Consider the following 25,412-nt stretch of genomic DNA (forward strand, 5'->3'; position numbering starts at 1 on the left):
ACGTTCTTGAAAATTTTGTAAAACATGCGACAACTACACAAAACTAATTAAAAGTAGTCCTACAATTAAAGTTTAAGTTTAAACACCCCCCCCCCCCAAGCCCCTAAACCAAACAGTTGATTACACCCTGAATGTGAATACATACTACTCTTTTAGCAGCCATAGCTTTTTTCTTTATCCAGCACCCACAGGGTGAAATAGGGGACATCCTCTAGTCTAAAGGGACTGTTTGAAGGATACCTATACACAGGGGGAGGAGCCAAGTAAGAGAAATTACCCTCTAAAAACAATTTTTTCGAATGACAAGAAAAACTGGTTTATCAGCGTAATATACAGCTAAGCTCTGGAATAAGCTTAGTCCAAGCATAAAGAGGTTAGATAATTTTGATGACTTTATAATTTTCAGTTACGTATGGCGCTACGATATAAATATGTTTTTGAAACAGAGTTAATGGAATTAGTGTTCTATAATTTGGTTTTATTTTCAAATTGCTTAAAAATAAAATAAAAGCAAATGAATGATGTTCTTCCGGCCCATGGAATGTATGAGTTAGGCTGCGTATAACATTCTTTCGGCACATTATCCTACCCAGTGATTCCTAAAAAATACCAATCCGTTTTATTCATTCTATTCTATTTATTATTATTTTATTTTTCTGTATCCTTGTTCAGTATCACGCTTTCGCAGGCTTAGCGCCCCATGTACCACTGATATTTTTTTTTGTATTTGATTTGAAACTAACTGCGGTACTAGTATTACTATTTTGATGAAACGAACACGGGAAAACCCACATTATCACCCCAAATGGTCAGATCTATCAAGGCCAATACATATCAGAAGCGCCTTTATCTTCCAACTCTAAAAATAATATAAAGAATTTAAACGAGATCTAAATTCAAATCTCGACTACGAAAAGAATATGAAGCTAGAAAAAATGAAGTTACACTTTCTCCCATCCCCCTTCTCCTTCCAGACCCAAGAAAAATGTACAATAACTCGATACCCACAAAAAAAAATTTTAATATCCATTCTTCTCTTTCACTCCTTGAGTTGGAGACATTCAATAAGTCATTAAAGACATTATAAGAACAAAAATATAGAATTTTTCAGCAATATATTTAGAACTGAATTCATATATTAAAGGAAGAAAATAAAAATCAACGAAAACTAACGCAAGCGGTCGAAACCACCTTGACCTATACTTTAGGATACGAAATATACTGATGGTGCGATTTTTAAAACTACCGGTTACTGCTTATAACCAAAGCCCTGATAATACACACCAAACATTACCACTCAGAAAAGGCTTTGTTTCTTTTTCTTATACCAAAAAAAAAGACACACAGCCACATTTCTGGGTGTTACCCTGAAGATGACTTGAATCACTTCAATGCCAGGACTGATCTATTCTTTGGAATGTAAATTACACTGATAGAGTGATTTTAAGAATCACCAATAACGAACTTAAGACACAACCCTTACGACATTTACCTAGCACTACAAAAAAGGACAAGCTTTGTCTGCGCTTTACCAACTAACTAGACCGGTATTTGGATGTGATCGCCACCCAAAAACGACCCAAATCATGAAAGTGGCAGCCCTAATCTATCCTTTGGAATGTAAATTACATTGATTGCGCTATTTAACGGAAATACTAGTTACGACCATTAGACAAAACCGTGATGATAATTTACGATGAGAAATCTGTTAGGAAAAAGAGGCAACTTACCTAAGAGGCCAGTAATATTCTTTAACTCTTCAAGGTTATGTTTGCTGATCAGGTCGTGTTTCTTTTGATACTCCTTTGAATCTTCTCCAAAAGGAAAACCGTCGAATTTCAATATATCCTTCCGTACTTGTAGTCCTAAAAGTAAAAATAGGGTTTATAACCTAAAAAAAATACAATCTCCAAGACTTTTAACAAATCAGGGACATGATTTGTGAAAGGGCTAAGTGACAAGATATAAGCATTAAATGCAAAAATCTATACAATGAAGTAAAAAAGAAAAATCTATAAAACGAACTAAAAGGGAAAAATCTATAAAGCGAACTGAAAAGGAAAAATCTTTAATTAAAAAGGAGTATCATCTATATAATTATATATATATCTATATTTGTATAAGTATAATCTATACATAAATAAAATCTATAACTAAAAAGGTAAATAATTTCTTAGACCTTTGTTGTAACAAATAATTGAAGAAAAAACGGGTTTAATTTTTTTAAATAAAGCAGTGACAACAAAATAAAATAAAAACTACACTTTAACTAACAAAAAATAAAAATACTCCGAATATTTCGGCGTATTTTTTTTAATTTAAAAAAATTAAACCCGTTTTTTCTTCAATTATTTGTTTCATAACTAAAAAGGAAGTTTTATCTCAGAAAAATGGGATGAAAGAGAATTCTTAGAGGTTTTGGCTCGATTTACCACCTTTAATAATTCATTGCCATTTTTTCTAAATTTTTCTACAGAGAAATAGTTTTCCTATAGTCTCTTCTAATAATTTCTATAATTAAAATCTGTTTCACTTTCTATTTAAGGATTGATCCTAATTTTGCATGTTTTTAAGCGTATAAAGTAAAAAAAGCTATATCTTGGATCATTTCAAAAAGGCGAAGGGCCTGTTCTAAAGTGGAGATTTTTTCAAGATTTTGCTCATCTTTTAAGGCTAAGCAATAATTCAATTCTAGTACGTCTACGTTATAGATTTTTTCTATTCTTAATGCCAGTTTCTGTTCTTTCTTTTGTTTAAGGCAGAACGATAGCACAATCCTAGCGTGTTTCGGTGATAGATTTTTTCTGTTCTTAATGCCAGTTTCTGTTCTTTTTTTTTGTTTAAGGCAGAACGATAGCACGATCCTAGCGCGTTTCGGTGATAGATTTTTCCTGTTCTTTCTTTTGTTTAAGGCAGAACGATAGCACAATCCTAGCGCGTTTCGGTGATAGATTTTTTCTATTCTTTCTTTTGTTTAAGGCAGAACGATAGCACAATCCTAGCGCGCTTCGGTGATAAATTTTTTCTGTTCTTAATGCCAGTTTCTGTTCTTTCTTTTGTTTAAGGCAAAACGATAGCACAATCCTAGCGCATTTCGGTGATAGATTTTTTTCTGTTCTTTCTTTTGTTTAAGGCAGAACGATAGTACAATCCTAGCGCGTTTCGGGGATAAATTTTTTCTGTTCTTAATGCCAGTTTCTGTTCTTTTTTTTTTTGTTTAAGGCAGAACGATAGCAAAATCCTAGCGCGTTTCGGTGATAGATTTTTTCTGTTCTTTCTTTTGTTTAAGGGGCAGAACGATAGCACAATCCTAGCGCGTTTTGGTGATAGATTTTTTCTGTTCTTAATGTCAGTTTCTGTTCTTTTTTTTTTGTTCAAGGCAGAAAGATAGCACAATCCTAGCGCGTTTCGGTGATAGATTTTTTCTATTCTTTCTTTTGTTTAAGGCAGAACGATAGCACAATCCTAGCGCGCTTCGGTGATAAATTTTTTCTGTTCTTAATGCCAGTTTCTGTTCTTTCTTTTGTTTAAGGCAGAACGATAGCACAATCCTAGCGCATTTCGGTGATAGATTTTTTTCTGTTCTTTATTTTGTTTAAGGCAGAACGATAGTACAATCCTAGCACGTTTCGGGGATAAATTTTTTCTGTTCTTAATGCCAGTTTCTGTTCTTTTTTTTGTTTAAGGCAGAACGATAGCACAATCCTAGCGCGTTTCGGTGATAGATTTTTTCTGTTCTTTCTTTTGTTTAAGGGGCAGAACGATAGCACAATCCTAGCGCGTTTTGGTGATAGATTTTTTCTGTTCTTAATGCCAGTTTCTGTTCTTTTTTTTTTTGTTTAAGGCAGAAAGATAGCACAATCCTAGCGCGTTTCGGTGATAGATTTTTTCTGTTCTTAAGGCCAGTTCTATATATATATATATATATATATATATATATATATATATATATATATATATATATATATATATATATATATATATATATATATATATATATATATATATATATATATATATATATATATATATATATATATATATATATATATATATATATATATATATATATATATATATATATATATATATATATATATATATATATATATATATATATATATATATATATATATATATATATATATATATATATATATATATATATATATATATATATATATATATATATATATATATATATATATATATATATATATTATGATATACATACTAATCTATAATAGAAAATCTTTAGTTGAGATCAAAGCACATTGTCTTAGGTATTTAACCACCCATACTCGGCATTCTGTGAAATTTTAACAATATTAAAATTCTGGCAAGTCTGGATCGTTTAGGGTCGTTAAAATTGTATAGACAGATAAAGGGTAGTTGGGGGGAGGAGGTATTTCGGAAGGATGGGTTAAGTAGAGAGGATTTGAAGGCTTATTTGGATTGGAGGGGAAATGGATTTTTGATTGGGGAGAAAAGAAAGTATCAAGGGAGAAAAGGGGAGAAGGTAGAATCTATTGCTTGTCCTATGTGTGGATCTCAGGATGAAAGTTTAATACATTTTTTGTGTGAATGTGTCGAATTGAATGATTGGAGGCGAGAGATGTATGGTAAAGAAAAATTGAATGAGATATGGATCCTAGGTAGAATGAAAGAGACAAATTTCCTGAGTATTAAAAGGATAGCAAGATTTGTAAGGATTGCAGCGGCACATCGGGAGCGTTTTCTTTAAATAGTATTAATTTAATGTAGTTAATTTGTTGTTTGTTTGTTGTTATGTAATTTTCCTATGGCCCACGGGCTTTTTCTGGAATAAATTATTATTATTATTATTATATAGTAAAAATTTCATGAACAAGTCTTTTTAGCAGGAAAATTATCGTTACAAATTTTATTTCGAACTCTTTTACTTCCCTTTTCCAATGTAGTGCAACTTAGCCTGTACGAACCCTTCCTCTCCCTCTATAGCCAATAACTTTCATATAAAAATAGGGTATTTGCTGTTTTCTAGATTGTAAAATCATTAATTCTATCCTAAAAAAAGTGAATCAAGAATCACTCACAACTACTTAGTAGTTGAATCTGGAACCTAATTTCAAGTACTTACCACCCAGTCTTGCATATAGAATCTTATGCAATAGTTTGAGTTGATCCATTCTTTTTTCTTTTTTGATTGAAACGTCAATGAAAGGAATTTGAGCCAGTGGTTTTCCTTTACCATGCTGTTCCATTTTGGTTTTGGTTTCTTCGGCCTTTTTTACAGCATCTTCAGTGAACTTTTCGCTTAGCCTTTCCACCTTTCGCCTTTCTCGCTTGCCACTTACCAGCTCGGGTGGATCATCATACAGTCCCTTTTTCATCTCTTCTTCCTCGGTTTCTGCGAAAAAAAGAAGAATAAAAAACAAGTTGTCTCAAAACAAACTTAAGTTGTTCTCAAAGCAAAATGATTAATTAATATGTTAAGTCAAAAGAAGGTAGATGGCTTTCATCAGGCGATTTTATACTTCCTCTAGGTCGTTGTTTTCAAATGATGTTTATATTATAGTAGTTTGTAAATAAAGAAGTTCAGTTCAGCTGATTACTGATGGTATAATAATGGCTGCAATCATAGATAATTTCGTATCTTATGAAGAAATGCTATCGAAGAAATTCTATTTTGACTAAAAAGCCATGCACCTCCTAATTTTATAATTTCATACACTAGCGGCATATTTGGCCCCTAGGCCCAAGCGTTTTGGTACCCCTAGGCCCAAGGTGATATCAAGCTCTCCGCTGCCATTCTCGGAAGACATCTGGCAGTCTAATAGCGGCAAGGGAATTCCTGTGTAATTTTAAATAACTTTTCTGTGAATAGGCAGCGCAGCAACAAAGTGCACCTGGCACTTTGACCATAAATCACATCCGCCCTGTTTTTGTTAAGAAAAAAATTGCTCATGTTTTTTTTGTGTTGTTTTTTACCTGTATAGACTATCTGATGTCAATCAGATGATAGAACTTTTCAACTCTGAAATGACCAATGCCTACCATTCTTTTTTTCCAGAGAAACTTGTAAAACGATCTTCTGCTGACAAACCATGGGTCACACCCGAGATCAAGAAACTTATCAGAAAGCACAACAAATTGCACAAGTTGCACAAGTCAGGAAACCGAGAGCACTGGAAGAAAATGAGAAAATATCATTGTGAATGAATGTAAGAAAGCAGAAAAGGCCTATGGTGAAAAGCTATCCAAAATAATTGAATCAGACTCTCATACGTTTCATAAGACAATTCGAGAATTAACAAGCCCTTAATAGTCCACGACTTTCCACATAAGGACGGAAGAGGGAATACACGTCACTGCAAATGATCTAAATGAGTGGTTCTCAGAAATTTGCAGCTCTAACCCGAGAGCTGAAACAAGAACTCTTTGCCTCGATGTTGCTGAAATTCCTGTAGTACTGCCTTTAAATGTCTTCAAGGTCCTAGAAAAGATTTCTACACATAAATCAACCCACCCAGCGGATCCGCCAGCAACTCTGTTTAAAGAATATGCTATTTAGTTATCAGAACCCATTGCTTGTATCATTAACCAGTCCCTGATCACAGGAACGTTTCCATAGGCACTGAAGGAGGCGGTCGTTATCCCCATCCCAAAAGTCATGAACCCCAAAGAATTGGGCGATCTGCGACCAATTTCTCTAGCTCCATTATTATTAAAAGTTTATGAAACTTTCTTAAACAAATGGCTACTACAAAGACTCAGCGAAATAATAGACCCCCGACAATACGGCTTCCAACAGGGGTGTAGTACAAGCCACTACCTTGTAACATTTTTTGAAACAATGGTAGACCACCTTGAAACTAATGAGGCATTTTTTGAACTTCTACAAGCAGATGTCAGAAAGGCTTTTGATACCTCTAGCCATGAAGAAATATTAAAATGCATGGAAGGTTTTCACCCTTCAAGATAGCTGAAAGTTTCCTATCTGAACGAAAACAGAAGACCAAATACAAAAACGAGCTGTCAAATACAGCGACCCTAACATGTGGTATACCTCAGGGAACTAAGCTAGGCCCTACCCTATTCTTGTTACTTTGCAACATGATAGCTACGTGGCACAAAGATTGCGCAGTTTGCAGACGACTTAACAATGACAGTACTACAGAAGCAGAATGAAATCCTAGACCTACGGGAAATGGTAACGAAACTGGAGCGAGATTTTTCAGCAAAAAAACTCATCATAAATAGAATGAAGCCAGAAATAATGAGGATTTCATTTTTAAAGCATAGGGTCCCAGATTCACCTGAAGTGGGTATGCCAGTAGTTCAGAAAATGAGAATTCTGGGTGTCATTTTTAACGATAGATTGACATGGGGTGACCATAAATCACCCCAATAAATCATTTAATTTCCCAAATTATCCCTCTACTAAGGTCTTTGGCAAAAATTGCCCCAGTTTGATCTAAACAAAGATACAATGCTTTCTTACTACAAAACTCACACGAGACCAATTCTAGAATATGCCTGCCCAGTCTGGCACGGTGGTCTCACAAAAGATCAAACTAACAAACTTGAGGGAATACAAAAGCGTATATTGCGATTGATTTTGGGGGATACACTGTCACCTTATGAAGAATGTCTTGTTCTGTCAGGTCTAACAACGCTTGAAACAAAGAGGCACGAACTTCTAATGGGCTCCGGACATGGCCTTCTCTCATCACAGAAGCATTGCGATATCCACCACCGAATATTACACAAAACAAGCACGACACCGGCACCGCAACAAGCTACAGCCATACAACCCCGGAGCAACACAGCAATACAGGAAATCATTCCGACAAAATTTCACCACTCATTTTAATTTATCTATATATATAAAAATAAGTTGTCTGTGTGTGTGTGTGTGTCGAGTGACGTCATGTTTGTGTGTCGACTGACGTCATTATAAGGATTGAGCTGTATGCGTCATGAAGTTGTTTGTCGACTGACGTCATGTTTGTCAACTGATGAAATTACATACCGGGACACAAATGACGACCGGGACACAAATGACGACCAGGACACAGGGAATATAAATGACGACCGGGAACCTCGAAGAGAAATTACAGACTGGGACACCCGGACAAAAATCACGACCGGGACACAGGGAATATAAATGACGACCGGGACATAAGGACACAACTACAACGGGGACGCCGGGGGCACAGGCGGGATATATAAATGACGACCGGGACACAGGGATTGTTCGAATAGAAATTACAGACCGGGACACAAATGACGACCGGGACACAGGGAATATAAATGACGACCGGGACACATCATTAGAATAATGAGGTATAGATCTGAATACGGACTGTTTTTCCCATGGACAATTATATGTTGCATGTTCAAGAGTCAGTAAACCAGACAATCTATTTATATGCACAGACAATGGGACAGCGAAGAATGTTGCATATTCGCATGTTTTACGTAGCTAAAAACATATATATATATATATATATATATATATATATATATATATATATATATATATATATATATATATATATATATATATCTATTCACAGGTGGGACACAGGGACACAACTACAATGGCGCGTAACGACTTACGCGCGCGGGGGGGCTTGGGGGGCCGCGAAGCGCCCCACCAACTAGGTGTTGGGGTGCACGAAGCGCCACCCCAACAGCTAGTAGTTTTATATATTGCGATTATTTAATTTGATATTCCGCAATAAATTATTTGTCATTGTTGTTGTTTCAAGGCTTCACAGAAGGAAACCTCTTTATAAGAGCAGTACCAATGGATTCTTTGTTTTATGCTCTTTTCAAAAGTATATTTGCCTTTTTGACTATGCACCCCTGTCCCAACGGGATAAGGATACCATGTAGTTAAACTGGAAGCGGCTCCACGTAAAGTTAAAGTTAAAACTGAAAACTGGATAAAAATATGTTTTCTGAATGAAGGCCCTTATGCTGGCATTCATTTGCAATAAAGTGGAAATTCCATTGTTATTATTATTAGTAGTAGTAAAATTATAAATATAATCGTTATTTACTATTATTAAAATTATAAATTTTATATATATATATATATATATATACTACTACTACTACTACTACTAAAAACTCACTGCAGCACCAAGCCGCCTGAGGCCAACATAGCCACGCACGCTCCTCCTCCAACCTAATCTATTTAAAGCCTCCCTCTTTACACCCTCCCAGGAAGTTCCCATTTCCTTTAAATCTTTATTTATGACATCCTCCCAACCCAGACAAGGACGACCTGCTTTCCGTGTAGCCCTAGACGGTTGGCCAAAAAGGACAATCTTCGGTAATCTGTCATCCTTCATCCGTAGAACGTGGCCTAGCCATCTCAACCTTTCTTTCATTATAGCCCCAGAAAGCGGGATTGAACCACACTTTTCGTACAGCCTACTGTTTGAAATACGGTCAGTCAGCCGGGTACCCAGAACAATCCGTAGGCAATTTCTCTAGAAAAAATCTAGTAAATTTTCATCTGCTTTTCGGAGTGCCCATGCTTCAGAGCCATATTTGACCACTGTCATCACTGTAGCTTCCAATATTCTAATCTTGGTATGTAGACTTATCTTTCTATTCTTCCAAACTTTTTTTAACTGTGAAAAAACACCCTGAGCTTTAGCTATTCTACTTTTAACATCTTCACTGCTCCCACCATCTTTACTAATAATACTACCAAGGTAACTGAAGCTCCCAACCTGATCAATCTTTTCGTTACCTAATGTCACCTGTTCGTCTTCACTTATTCCTAGCCTTAGTGACTTCTTCTTAACATTAATTTTCAAGCCTATTTTAGCACCCTGAACTCGCAAAACCTCTAAAAATTCATTCATTTTGCTCACACTTTCATCTAATATGCTTAAATCATCAGCATAATCTAAGTCCAGGAGCGTTCTTCCTCCCCATTTGATTCCATGGTCTCCAATTGCCTTTCCTGTGCTCCTTAAGACGAAGTCGATCAAAATGATCCATATAAAGGGGGATAGAACATACCCCTGCTTAACTATATATATATATATATATATATATATATATATATATATATATATATATATATATATATATATATATATATATATATATATATATATATATATATATATATATTATATATATATATATATATATATATATATATATATATATATATATATATATATATATAACATATTATAATCGGATTATTTTCATTTACAGTTGGCTATTTCCCTATTGATAGTTTTGGTATTTGAGTGCAAATTCCCTTGGGACTTAGTGATTTATTAAGCAAAGAGATTTTCGTACAAGGACTTAAGAACTTGAATATATTTCAATGACATATTATCTGCAATAGCCATGTCGGAAAAATTAGTTTGGAATGCGATTTTGAACTTTTTAAATCGTGCTCGAAAAGCTGGAAATAAGAGTGACGAGATAAGTCGTAAAGCATGCGAGTTTTTTACAAAGGACGATATAATCAAGGCTAAGGAGATACTGTGGTCTTCTGCTCACTACACCAATAGAGTGTCAATTAAAAAAAGTGCCGAAGACAATATTAACGAAATGTTAAAGGTACTTGAACTTTGTGAGCAACGTAACGTTGAGCTACCAGTCTTTGTGATAGTTGAACCTGACGAAGTCCCTATCTGTCCTGGTGAGATAGCTTCGGTAATCACCAGAAAACTTACAGAAGTTTGTAATAAGCTAGACAATTTCATGAATAAGGACCCTCCCGCCCCCTCGATTGTTCCTACAGTTACTGAAACAAAGCCCTCATATGCAGTGGTACTCAAGAATTTGCCCTCTGACCTCACGAAGTCCGATTTGAGGAAAGACTTTTTGCAAAAAATGTGTGGCAGAGAGTTCTCTATAATTGTCGAAGTTCAGCCCAGAAAATATAATTGGCGAGTTGTTACAGCTAGCAAGGCTGATGCAGAAACTCTTGTCGGGGTCTTTCTGAACGCTGATAAATCTCTTTCTGCAACAATCAGGAGCCCCTCTCACCTCAGTATTGCTCGATTTGTTCCCAGCAATATAAATGACGATGAACTTTGCGCACTGATTCCTAAATGTGTCAGTTCAAGACAGATTGGCAACACCCGCTCGTTTCGATTGAAATTTGAAACCAAAGTTGATCTTATGAATGCCATAAAAAATCCCCCAGTCATAGATTATGAGAGGATCAAAGTGGCTGAGTATCTCTCCCTCCCGGTAAGATGTTTCAAGTGTCAAGCTTACGGACATATATCCAGTAGCTGCAAAAATGTAGCTATTTGCGCAGTCTGTGGTGACCATGGTCATTCAAGCTCCAAAACATCTCCTTGTCAAAGGCCCAAGAAGTGTGCATTGTGCAAATCACAGGATCATCCCTGTTATAGCTTCAAATGTCCAGTCGCCCAAGGACTTTTAAGTAAAGTTAAGTCAGCATAATGGCTCGAGCCTTAAGTCTTATCATGGAATATCAATGGCAAAGTGGTTGACAAAGGCCTAGTCCTCTCTGAACTTTTAAGTACAAATGAAATAATTTTTCTGCAAGAACATTTTTTGTCTCATGAAAGGAAAAATTTACTCAGCATTTCACAGAATTCTTATCTCTTATTTCACCCAGCGAAAATGAATAAGAGCCGTGGCCGACCTTCAGGCGGATTAGCTATTATTTCACAATTTCCCGTCAATCTCCTTGAGTCGAATGACCATTTCATTGCTGCTGAATTTTCAGACCTAATCTGTATAAACGTTTACCTGCCAACTAATTCGCAATCAGAGAATAAATTCATAAATGCTTGCAAAAAGCTAGCGAGTTTTGTGAAGGGAGTTTCAAAGCGTCCAAATGCTCGAGTTTTGATTGCAGGAGACTTTAATTGTGACTTAACAGACAGTTCATCGCCAAGAACCCAACTCCTTCTGAATTCCCTCCTCCCTTCCTACTCAGTTGCTGACAAAACAGAAACTTTCACGTTTATTGGTGTCCTGTCAGCGACTTCTAACCTTGATCATTTTATTGCATCTTTCCCCTGTGAAACTGTCAAGGTAATTTGTGATGGCTTTTATTCGGATCACCTTCCAATAAAGTTGAAAACAAATGCTTCATTTCATGCCCCTAAACAGCCGGATAAAAAGTGGTTTTATATAAAAGACTGGAAAGAAGTTAACCGCGAGATGTTTCGTTTTGAATGTGACAGAATATTAAATAAAATAAAGGTGCCCTTTCATTTGTTGTGCACGCGCTCTGGCCTTAGTGAAAAAGAAATAGCCATCGGACTTACCACCTATCTAGCTGAAATTAACCATGCATTAAAGTGTGCTGAAGCTTCAGCTGTCCCGTGCAAGCGTATTAGGAAAGGCTCTCAAGTTCAAGGTTGGTCAAAAAACCCTTCCCTTATTTCTGCGTGCGAGTCTTCTAAAATTTGGCTGAATATTTGGAGGGATTGCGGCAGGCCTAAGTCTGGGACTATAAATGGTCTGCGGCTACGTTCTAAACGTTTTTTTGCTAAAGTGTTAAGAAAACATAAGGTTGATCTTATTGAGAAAAACACTCATAAAATTGCAGAGAACCCTTCGAAGCTCTGGAAAAAATTTGAACGCCCATGTGAACACATTAGTGCAAATAATATTCCTGAGCCTGAGTGGATAAATTATTATAAGCATGAGTTTTCTTCTCCCGATCCTGCTCTTGAGTCAAAATTTGAAAAAGAATTAAGTGCTGAAAAAGAACACGAACCTTCGACATTTATAATTAAGCCAAGTGATGTATCGTTCTATTGTCAAAAACTAAAGAAAAGAAATTACGCGGGAGTTGATGGAATTACTGCCAGACATTTTGATTATGCAAGTGCTCTTCTTTTTAATCATTTATCTCTACTTTTTCAAATGTCTATTGAAAACGGAGTTGTTCCTTATCAATTTACAGTTGATCAAATAACCCCTATCCCGAAAAAAGGCAAAAAGGATTTTACTTCATGTGATTCGTTCCGACCTATAACAGTTTCTTGTACTATTTTTAAATTGTTTGAGTCAGTTATTTTGGATGAAATTGTTTCTAAATGTTATGTCCCACCCCACCAGTTTGGTTACCAAAAAGGTATTAGCCGGGAGCATGCCCTTTTTGCTTTAATGAATGTTCTTGCTGATGCAGAAAGAAGTAGATCCCATATTATCCTTTGTGCTTTAGATGTTGCTCGTGCTTTCGACTCTTGCATTTTTTCCCAAGTTTTATTTGAAGCGTATAAAAGAGGGGTAAATTTTTGTATAGTGAAGTGCCTTCTGTACATGTACCATCACCTTAAGGCGAAGTTAAAGGGGGGATCTTCCCTTTTTGATATTTTGAAAGGAGTCCGTCAAGGTGGCCTTACCTCACCTTCTTTATTTAATAACTCTGTTTTAAATGCCCAAAATTCTGTTAATTTTAGTTGTATTCACCGTTGATTTAACTTGTCTTTAATAACTTTTGCAGATGACGTTTTGAATCTAAGCCGTACTTTTAGTGGATGTGAAAACGCGTTTAATCAGCTTTATAATGAATATAAAAATATTGGGCTTTCTTTCAATGTTGATAAAACTGCTGTTGTAGCTTTCAATTTTAAAGAGACAAATGGCCCTATTTTTTATCTTTAGCTAATGTTCATGTCCCCCTTTCTCAAAAATTAGTTTACCTTGGAATGCCTATTGGAAAAAATATGAAAGAAGCTGTGAATTTATCCCTTGAACTTTTGAAGAAAAAACTGAGAATTGCTTATGCTTCAATTGCATCTAATATTAAACATATTGATAAATTAAATCTTGCGAAAATTTATAATAGCCTAGTTGTACCTCATCTCCTTTCTCTTTGTCCGGTTTGGCAGTTTTTTAGTGAACCTCAGAAACTATCTGTTCGTAGAGTATATATTCGTTATGCTAAATTCCTTCTCAGTTACCCTCCTTGGACTAGAAATAGTTACTTAGTGAACAAATTCCGCCTAGTTTCTCCTTCATCTATTATTGATAAAATGCTTCATGATTTTCGTTCTTCTATGTCGATATTGTCTCACCCATGGTCAGCATTACTTATTTAATTGTTTGATTGTGTTGATTTGTATTTATTTGTACCTTTTTTCTCTTATTACTCCATCTTAAGGGCGTTCCGCCCTCTTTTTGCAGATGGGTTATAAATAAATTGATTGATTGATATATATATATATATATATATATATATATATATATATATATATATATATATATATATATATATATATATATATATATATTATTAAAATTAATAAGACATAAAGTCCCCTAGAGCAAGTGAGTTTCCCAAGGGTTAATCAGAACGATGTGGTCAAGTCATTGTTAGAGAGGAGCGGCGGGTACCGGCCCTAAGTAAACGCACTATCTCAATAGTTATAAAATAAATCTCTGGCCTACCTTCTTCAGATACTTCTTTCTTTGCCCGTTTGGGTCTCCCTATCCTCTTTACTACCTCTTTCTTCTCTTCTTCGGGTTCTTTTCCTTCTTCTTCGATTTGTTCTTTATCTTCTGCAACTTCTTTCTCTTCTTTTTCCTCTTCTATGCTTTCTTCTTCTTTTTCTGGTATCTCCTTTTCTTCTTTTTTGGTTGTTTCTGACTCTTGAGGAACCTCTTCCTCTTTAGCCTTGTCTTCTTCTTTGGGTTTTTCTTCTTCTTTAGCTTTTTCTGCTTCTTGGGGCTTTTCTATTTCTTCAGGCTTTTCCATTTCTTGAGGTTTTTCTTCCTCTTTTGGTGTTTCCACTTCTTGAGGCTTTTCAACCTCTTTTTGCGTTGTTTCAGTTATTCCCTAGGAAAATAGAAATATTATACACCAGAATCCGACGTACATTTCACTAAAAAGATGTAATACTACAAAAAAATTCGGAATCTGACTGTATCTAATCTATTTTCAGTGTCGTGACGAATAATTCATAATATTTATTTGGTAGCCTATAATATTTGACAAATTGTCGAGCTTGCAAAAAAAAGGAAACTATATTTGGACTATTTTCATAGAGGCATGATACATAAGCATGTTATGGACAACAAATCAAAACAACTAATTGTAATTGACAACAAATCAAAACAATTAAACAATTAATTGACAAAATGTCACCTCGGAGACTTAAACAAAAAGAGGTATAAAAGTATTGCCTCTGGAACTGGACAATGTCTTAAGCTTTCAGAACGACCCATACCAAACAAGAGGCTAGGACAATAAGACTCAATCTCACATGTACATAGCTATGACATAGGAATACTATGTTGGTTAGGCTAAAGCTTATAGATAAAATGCTCTCGAACAAATCAAAACAACTAATTGTTAACCTTCAATCTTTTACATATTACCAAGCTTACCATAAGAAAAATATGTTTTTTTTAATTTGGTGTGTTTCTGAGGTGACATTTCATTAAAGCATTTTTATTTCAGCTTTTCTACATTCTCAAGTACGAAAATAATCAAAACCAAGCAGAAGCATATCTCCACTCTAATAAAGAATACCCTGTTCTTTTAACATGTTATCGAAGCTGAACAGGACAAAACTTACAAGCCATACCTGCACAACAGATGGACGGAGGGGCTTCAAAATTGATCTAAATTATCCCCCTGAAAACTACTACCCCTTGAAAACTTAAACAAAAAGAGGTATAAAAGTATTGCCTCTGAAACTGGACAATGTCTTAGGCTTTCAGAGCGACCCATACCAAATAAGAGGCTAGGACAATAAGACTCAATCTCACAAGTACATAGCTATGATATAGGAATACTATGTTGGTTAGGCTAAAGCTTATAGATAAAAGGCTCTCGAAATATTGTTCTTTGGCGATCTAAAAAAAAGCCAAAAAAAGGACAAAAAAAATTAAGGCCAAACAAAAATGAGACCATATTCGAAAGAAAGTAGGAAGAGGCCTTGGAAAAGATTTGACAAAATGGGAAGTTCGTTGGAGCGGATATATATTACATCTAAGTGGATATTTATGCCTTAGTTAAGTTGATACTACAATGAGTTGGTTAAATTGGTGACTTTGACTTATCTTACCGTCTTTTCTTCTTCTCTTGGTTTTTCTTCCGTAATTTCTTCTCTTCTTTCTTCAGTGGGTTCTTCTTTTTTCTCCTCTACTGCTGATCCTTTTACTTCTTCAATGGGTTGTGCTTCTTCCTTTTTTGCCTCTTCAACTTCTTTCGTCGTTTCCGGCTCTGTACTATCAGGATTTTGTTCAACTTCCATCTCTTCCGTTTCACCATTGGTTTTCACCTTTTTGAACAAAATTTGATCAGTGTTTTTTAATATTAATCGTCGAAAGTTTACAATAAATCGACAGCATGTCACAGTACAAGTTTTTATAGAACACCACTTCACAACAAGGCAACTTCCTGCCACCCAAGGCCACATCCAGAGGGCCGGTGGTACCCAGTTTGAGCCCACCTCTATCCCTGAAATTTTTGGCCGACTTTTATTAAAAAACAACAATAGTAACCTAATGCATATTGACACTTTTTTGTTTTTTCAGCTTTACCCCCCTCCCCCCGCAAAAAACAACAACCTTTAAGTCATTTCAGCGTGTAGGTCTATTTAAAACAGGATGGTGCCTAGCTCAGCATTGCATCATAGCAGCACTGTTTGATTATATCTTATTAAATTACTTCAAAAAATTAGCAAATGGAAACAGCTTCTGAGCTTAACCTTTTTAGTTAAAATGTGAAATCCTAGACCATAAAAACTAAACTAAGGAACAAGGAACGCTAAGACCTGTGAAAAGATCTTGCGGTTGTCCTTAGAACGTCTTACATTTTCTGTATACCCCCAAGAGTATTTTTTTAAACTTTCAACTTCCTTGCTCTACCCAATTTATATTTATCTGCAAGTGCCTCCAGTAAGAACTTCCTTCTATTGCAAACACCATTATCTATAAAACGAATTAATTTCAGTTCAGAAGGTGGCCCCCTTATCAAGGGGAAACTTCTAGTATTGGCAAGCTTGTAAAAAATGTTTGGTGCAGAGGGGGTGGGGCCTGTTTTCTTTTTACTGTGTCATTTTTTTTGGAACATTAAAGTGTTGCAGTTGCTGGAAATATTTAGTATTTAGGAGGTAAGGGGGTGATCATCTCCCTAAAAGAAAACCTTAGTTGCACACCAAATAGACACGACATTTGATTACTACTTCGTTATTAATAAAATATATACCGATTCATCAACTTCCGCCTTCGCTTGAGCCTCTCTACTAGGAACATCTTCAGTTGGTTTTTCCATTTCTTTTGGAGTTTGTTCTTCAGAATTGGTAGACTCTTCTGGTTGCCTTTCAACTTCCATTTTTAAACAGTTCTTCTTACTTTTGCATAAAATATATAGTCTAAAATAAAGATTTTTTTTACATTGCTTTATCCTAAATAATTATATGGAATTATAGGCTTATATTGGATTGAAAATAATTCCAGCGGCTGCTCTCCATGACACGTGTTTTCATATATAATTGCGTCCGAGGTAAGTCCGCCTTTTTTCTCAGTATGCTCACCCAAGTTAATCTGGTTAATTCCCATGACAAAAGATCTATGAACAATATTTATGTTAATAATTTGGTTACGCCTAGGTCAGGGTTTTCCCTTGTTTTAGAGGGGCTAAGTTATGGAATTCGTTAAATGTGAATATTAAAAATAGTAATTTAAGTGACTTTATATATATATATATATATATATTATATATATATATATATATATATATATATATATATATATATATATATATATATATATATATATATATATATATATATATATACTTAAAAATGTTAATGGCGATGCAATGTAAGATCTACCATATCAAAAAATTACCATAGTACATATTTATCTCTTAGACATGGTCACATTTTTTGTTGTTATCAAATCAAAGGCCTCTGGTGCATAATCTTGGCAGTACTGAATGTGAATGATTAGGCTGAGTTTTTTGGTGATGGAAAGAAGGCCAGTAAATTTAAACTCAAGTGCTTTCTACGATAGCAAAAAGCCCTCGCCTAAATTTGCTCAGCAAACTTGTGGGTCTAAAATAAGATTTTAGGTCCCCCTCCCCGCTTCCTCCCAGTATCGCCGGATCCAGTTGGAATTTAAAATAAGAGCTCTGAGACACGATATCCTTCCAAACATCAAACTTCATCAAGATCTGATCACTCGTTCGTAAGTTAAAAATACCTTATTTTTTCTAATTTTTCCGATTTATCCTTAATCGTATTTGAGTTCTGGGACACAATTTTATGTGTTATAAACATTTTAGGAGTGAAATTTGTAATGAATTTTTTTAACGTTGAAGATAATTTTAAGCTGAAAGGTGAAGGTAATTTTAAGCTTAATTTAATAAATAATAACTAAAAATCATTAATATTAATTCAGTTCTATGATGTATTTTTGTCTTGCACACATCTTTAGAGTTAAATTTCATGTGTTTTTTTTTATTTAAAGGTGAAGGTGATTTTAGGCTGAATTTAATAAATAATAACTAACTATCATTAACATTGAGTTCTGAAGCACATTTTTATGTTATACACGATTTAAGGGTTAAATTTAATGTTTTTTTAACTGAAGGGTGAGGGTTATTTAAGGCTGAATTTAAGAAATATCAACTAACGATCATATACTAATGCTAATTGATAATATACTAATACAATAATAATTGAGTTCTGGAACACATTTTTATGGTACACACATTTCAGGGGTTAAATTCAATGTTTCTTTTTAAATTGAAAAGTCAAGCTAATTTTGGGCAAAATTTAATAAACAATGAGCGATGATCAGTGAAAGCAATTTAGTTTTAAAGAACATTTTTACGTTTAGTAAAGATTTCAGGGGTTAATTTTATTTTGTTTTACTAGCTGAATGGCGAAGGCAATTTTAGGGTGAATTTAATAACAAAATAACCAGTTTCTAATTTCTAAAATAACCAGTTTCAAGTTCAAAATAACCAAATTCTAATTGGACTTCTTGCATATTATAAACCTTGAAGTAACTAAAGTTCTGTTTTAATAAATAAATAGGAAATATATTAGAGAGAGTATGTGGGTCAGTCCATATGAAACCAAAACACTAAATCGATTTTTAGAACTTGATGTTCTTAGACCAATAAGAAACTGTGTACACTTATTCTAAGCTATAGAATTGGTTCATTTACAAAGTTCCAGATTTTCCTCTCATGTAGCTTTTTAGTTATAAAATAGTAAATGAATAACGAAAGTAAATTTCAGTAAACATTATTATCTTTAAATAAAATACATGATCAGCAAACTAAGATTGAGGTTTGTTCAAATTATAGCTTTTAGAATAAGCTTTAACATGATACACGACACTAATACTTTCGGAAAAAACTTTCCGCTCCAAAAACTCTTTAAAAAAGAATTTTGAACAATGCTACCTTAAAAAATTTCAAAACAATAAATGCTGTTTGATTCGTGTGAGGTCAAAACAAATATATAATTTCAACTTGGAAATTAAAGAAATAATTGTCGAGGGGTAAGCGACTTTCAGAGAACACTCAGTGGTACATGCCAAGGGTTCAAAAGCGTTCCAAGGATGGAGTAACTATGCCAAGTATTGCACTGATTCTGCCACATGTGGGGGAATTATGGGAACAGATGACGCTCTAAGATAAACACCAGGTGGCAGAAAATGGCAACACTACGAGCTAGTATGACCAGGGTGAAAGTGATAGAACTGTCCAACCTATGGACGAATATAGGCATAATAATCTATTACCAAATAGAAATTACAACAAAATATAAACATCATTGAATAGTTGAGAGTTTATGAATGTGTAATTATCAACATTTGATAATTGTCCATATTCTGCTTCTTAATCCACGTATCAGTGTCCTGTGAACCGCAGTCCCTACAGTGGGTGACACAATTCCATTACAACTACCACATATAGGCCATGAGTCACATGGTGTTTCTGGAAGTTGACAGCCCCTCGGTACTGATTTAGCTCACCCAAATTAAAAAGATGTCTTCTTTTTCAATTTTAAAAAGGTAGATTTATACAAAAGGAATTTTTGGTGACAAGTTTATATTCCCTAAGGCACTTGCGCTGCATATTATATTAACCATTATTAACAAAGCTATAATTTGAAACAAAATATCTCTATCTTAATTAGGATCCAATATATTCGTTCTAAAGATGGTAATATTTCTCGAACTTCCTTTTTTTCAAACTTGACTATTTTACAACTAGAAAAAACAAACGAGACTAAAATCTGAGACTTCGCCAAATAAACTAAATTTATAGTCTAGAAAAAATGTACAAAATTGCATGTAGTTCAAAAAAGTTGGATTGTGAGCCACGTTGATCTTATATGGATTAACCAGTGTTTTAAATTTGAAATTTCGAATGATTAGCAAAATTGGTGCCAAATCACGAGGTACGTTTGGACTTGAACTATGATCAATTTCGCTCCACGTTTTGCCCTCCGTAGTTACCAACTTTTAGGATCGTTTTGTTCTAGTTTTCACTTTTGGTACATATTTACACTAAGCAGACAGGATTGTATGCAAGGAATTTTCCTCTTGAATGTTCGAATTCTTTCCAAGAACATACTAGAATATTTCTTAATAACAATACAGTTGATTCTTACTAACTAAAAATTCGCGGGACCCCGACTTTTCTTCGAATTACGTGTAGTTCGACTTATGCATAGTTCGAGTTATCGAGGTCACTCTACATGAAATTCGACTTATAAAGGTATAGGGTTCTAGAGGCAAGCCAAATGAAAATCTGAGCTATAACATCGCTAAATTTTCTCCCACCGACCACTAAAAGTCAAGGATAACGTTACAAGTGAATTGTAGACTTGACATATTAAGACTTGACTTTGAAATGTCAAGACTTGACTTTGAAATATCAAGACTTGACTTTCAAATGTCAAGACTTGACATTCAAATGTCAATAATAAATTTAGTTTGCTAGAAAATAGACACCTGAACATTAAACAAATCTGACACAAAAAATATGCTAAACAAAATTAATATATATCAAAGTTTGCACGTTGCTACCTGGATACCCCGTTTTCGACTAACTTCGGTCTGGTGAAAAAACTTCGAGATACAAAGGTAAACTTTGATTTGTGGCGGTAAAGTGAAAATTAATAGACGATTTATCATTGAATTTCGAGTTATAGAAATAATTTTCGGGTCACTTCAACTTAGAGAGGTAAAATATAACGCAAAATTATGTTAAAATTAGAGTTTTGCATCGTTTTTTCTTCGACTTAGACCGGTTCAGAGGGGATTGAAATTAATTCGAGATATCGAGGATTTGAGTTATCGAGATTCAACTGTATTTATTTGTATATAAAAATTAGGCCGTTCAGGCGTCAACCTTAAGAGCTAAGAACACTAGGGGAGGGGACAATTCGCCCAAAAACCTCTTAATTTTTACTATTTTTCCAATATTTTCTACCTTTAGTACAAATCACCTATTCATTTTTTGTTTATACAGTAAACTTAACCCAGCTTATAGAAACTGATGTCACGTTCGTGCGCCATCCGACCTTGATTTTTATGTGCATTGTTTAACTTAATTAGCTTGGCACAAGCGTTAAGAAAGCAGAAACCATCCTCCTCCAGGACAGTCAGTCTCGGGTAATCGCGGGTGTACTTAGAGGTCTTTTTACTCCAGAGTTCTGCTGGAAAAAACTTTGACTTGTGGAGGTAAAGTGAAAATTAAATGACGACTTATCACCTACATTTTGAGTTATTGAGGTAATTTTTGGGTCACTTCGAACTACAGAGGTACCATAAAATATAACCAGAAAATTATTTCAATTTATGCACGTTCTTTCTCCAAATTAGACAAGTTTTTCAAAGGGGATTGAAACTAATAGGAGATATCGAGGATTTTGAGCTATCGAAAGTCACCTGTTAAAAAGAAACACTCCAACTGAATTCCTCTGAATTTTTTTCTTAACAATCTAACAATTGCTTTACTGGCAAAAAAGCAATTTCCCAATATATGGACTTTGTCAGCAATATAGTTAACTTTACTTTGTGTCAAGTCAAATACCGTAGTTCTGGGTGCAAAAGTAATAGCAGTTGGTGCCCCGTCAGGAAAATTCAATCTCAAACAATGAATAAGGTCTAGTTGTATGACACCAAAATGAATTCCTGGCCCTCCCGCCCATAAATCTGGAATTAGTGAATTACCTTGTAATAGCTGGTAAATTAGCAGCATCAATAATTTATAAATTTGAACTTAAAAGAACACATCTTGGCAAGTGTGACTCAACTCTAAGAGTTAACAACATTCAGATTATGAATTCATGGGCAAAACATATAACGTCATCAAGCCCAACCAAATTAAACAAAACAGCATAAAGATGACTAATAATAATAGCGTTATGCGATGAGTTGTAGGTTTTCCATTTTCACTGCCAACAATACATTTTTGTTTTGACGAAGAAGCAGGTTCAAGGCCGTTTCTGGGGGAGAGGGATAACGGGTTTTAACCCAATCCTAAAAAATTGCGATACGTCCGAATGCCATAATTGATGCCTTTTGTAAAGATTTTTAAACACACCCCCTCCCAAAAAAAATCAACAACTGGATATCATTTTTAGTAGGCTACTGCTAATAGAGTAGATTATACTAGTACATTCTTACTTTCAATCGAAAGATTTGTTGATAAATCAAATATAGAAATGGGAGTAATATAGAAATATAAATATAGAAATGAAAAACTAAGAGAAATGGAAAGTCCATCACTCTTTGGAGCTTGAAAAAATTGCATGCGATTTCTCTAAATATCCTGGTGTGTAAGTCCAAACTTAGAACAATTTCAGTCAATTGAGTACACAAGTAGTCGATAGTCTAGTAAATGAAAAGGACACATGGAATCACCCCCTCCCATAAAACTGGAATATATATTGATTCTAAATAGAAAAAGTCTACCACTTTATCTCTTTTGGAAAGTTTTTCGGTAAGGACAAAATTCAAGATTCTTGAACTGGAATTGGAAATGTCCATTCTGATGATAAAATGATTTATTTGTATGATCTAGCACCCTGTCTTACCTGGGGGTGAAGGATTCCCAACATAATATAATTAAATTGACAGGATTTTAAAGTAGATAATAGGCTGACAGGAGTGGCATGGTTTGGGAGGAGGGCACTTACCCCCCTCCCCCAATAATTTGGAGAAAAGTAGATTTTTAGGACGAAACCCTTTTTTGTAATTTTTTATTAAAAAAATTAAGAACAGTCCAAAATGTACTTTTGTACGTCATATGGCACTTTATGATTGCCTTATTAACTCCAATTTATAAAGAGCAAGTAAATATACTTGCTTTGTAATTAGTTTGTAAATGAGCCCATAATTAGCCCTCTGTGCAAGTTCAGCCCAGCCTTTCCATTCCAAAAATGTCACCCATTTTGCACTTTTAGTGTACCATATGCACTCTTATTGAGTTTATTATATACAAAAAAGATAAGATATAAAAATTAGCCTTAATGAGTCCTTAAAGAGCTCCCTATGACGAGCCAGTGCCTCAACAGCGACGAAAAAATAAGAGGTCGTTTCACAACTGTCCATGTAAAAAAAGTGATTTTTTCCTATTGATCACTAAGGATGGTTGTAATTTCCATGTATAATATTTCAACAATAGCAATTTAAAGGGTGTATATTTTGATCATCTAGGGCAACATTTTCAAATCATGCAACTGAATGAGACAATGCACGGGGCTGTAGGAAAAGTGCGGAGTTCAACTGCGAGACTTAGTCTCCTATGATGGACGTGGGAGTTGAAGGAGGTAGAAGGGAAATACGTATATTAACGATGAATCTGGAAAAAAGCTGAGCTTATTAAACTCACCCATCACCCACCCAAAAAGCTTGTTTACAGTACACTACTATTGTCTGCAGCAACTCATTGATCAAAGCCTTAGTAAAAACTGAACCCACTACTTAATAGTAACTTTTCTTTGTTATTACTTGAAGAAAAATTACCTATTGAAGATTAAGGGTGGGAATGGGCTATCTTTACATCAGAACCGCTTGGTACACCCCCCCCCCAATCAGGTGGAAGAGTAATTGCGCATTTAGTCCTAGGGTAGGGACAGCTGGGCTGCTAAATATTATGTAAATCATGAATTCAGAATAAGCGCGTCCATAGGCTCAGCAATGCAAGATGGCTGAACTTTCGGTTCCTTTAACCAGTTCCCTACAAACCAGCTCTCAATTTTGATGTGTTTTATAATGTTATTCAAAATATAATTAGTACCAGTTATAATTGGTTATAACAGGCTAATAGAACAAATAAAGGGCAAAGCTCCTTACTTTCTTTCTTTAACTCAGAACCAACTTTTAAAAAGCAATAGAAAGTGGAACAAGAAGAAGAATAAGGTATTGAAAAGGGACTTGATTCCCATCTACGTTTTCATTGGAAGAGGAAGAACTTGGTTTTAAAAGTTCATCTTAACATAACTTTGTTTCCAACTATTGCCCATTAAGATTAAGTCTTTGTCTGTTTTGCCATATTGATCTTACAGCTAAGAAAGATGCTATTCTAAGTGTTTCATTAATCTAAAGATTAATCTTAGACTAAAGGGATAAAATTCGGAATAGAATCATCAGAATTTTCTGACATCTTTATAACACACAAAAATTTTCCAACACCCCTTTCCCCACACGTGGTTTAAGAGGTGGAGGTTGAGGGAGCATTCGCACCAGGCACAGAAATTTTAGGGGCACAAATCTGAAATAAATAATCAAACATTCATAACCATTTTGTAGTTTTGTGATTTTTAACTTTATTAAAATATAGTAGTAAACATAATTGACAGTAAGCAAATTGAAGGGGCCAGAACCATCAATGCTTTCCCCTGAAAGATAGAACATGTCCATCTGAATGTGAACCCCTCTTGCCCCCCCAAAGATAAGCTCCTGGCTGACAGCATATGCTAAAAATAACAAGATTCAATAATTTTTTTTTGCTTTCCAGTACCATTCCAATAATAAATGATTTTCTTTTTTAACCTTTAACCTAGATTTGTCATCTCCCTAAATAGAGCTTTAATAGTTCAACATTCTCACAGGAGCTCTATAAACCCAGATATCTCAAATTTTTAAATATTTATGGTTACAATATAATGAAAGCACTTGATTAGAAAATAAAAACTTCTTGATTAGAATATAAAGAACATAATAAAAATTGAGATCTGTACTATTCAGTACCCTAATCAGCACTTTCAAAACATAATATTTGTTACTCTGAAAAAGCCCCCCCCAATGACCTCCAAAATAGCCCTAAACAAGGTAAGATTCAAGAGAAGGACTTTCAGCAATCTTAGAAAGACTGAGTTAGCTGAAAGAAATTCTCAGGGGTGTTGTTGGAGCCTTAACAATTATTAACCCTTTCTTCTTCAAAGAACATGATCTTTTAAAGCCTT

General features: G+C 34.7%; 1 protein-coding gene across 1 annotated transcript in view; it reads right to left on the bottom strand.

The window, feature by feature from the left end:
- LOC136031367 (protein DEK-like) overlaps positions 1-25,412 on the bottom strand; it is a 49,560-nt gene that overhangs the window by 20,021 nt on the left and 4,127 nt on the right. The window contains exons 2-6 of the mRNA XM_065710871.1: positions 17,180-17,345; positions 16,035-16,250; positions 14,413-14,800; positions 5,120-5,389; positions 1,731-1,865 (exon numbers count right to left, since the gene is read on the bottom strand). Of these exons, the coding sequence (XP_065566943.1) occupies positions 1,731-1,865; positions 5,120-5,389; positions 14,413-14,800; positions 16,035-16,250; positions 17,180-17,305 (1,135 nt within the window). The 5' untranslated portion in view covers positions 17,306-17,345. The remainder of the gene's footprint in view (positions 1-1,730; positions 1,866-5,119; positions 5,390-14,412; positions 14,801-16,034; positions 16,251-17,179; positions 17,346-25,412) is intronic.

The sequence above is a fragment of the Artemia franciscana genome, chromosome 9 (assembly GCF_032884065.1).
Source record: "Artemia franciscana chromosome 9, ASM3288406v1, whole genome shotgun sequence".
NCBI lineage: Eukaryota > Metazoa > Arthropoda > Branchiopoda > Anostraca > Artemiidae > Artemia > Artemia franciscana.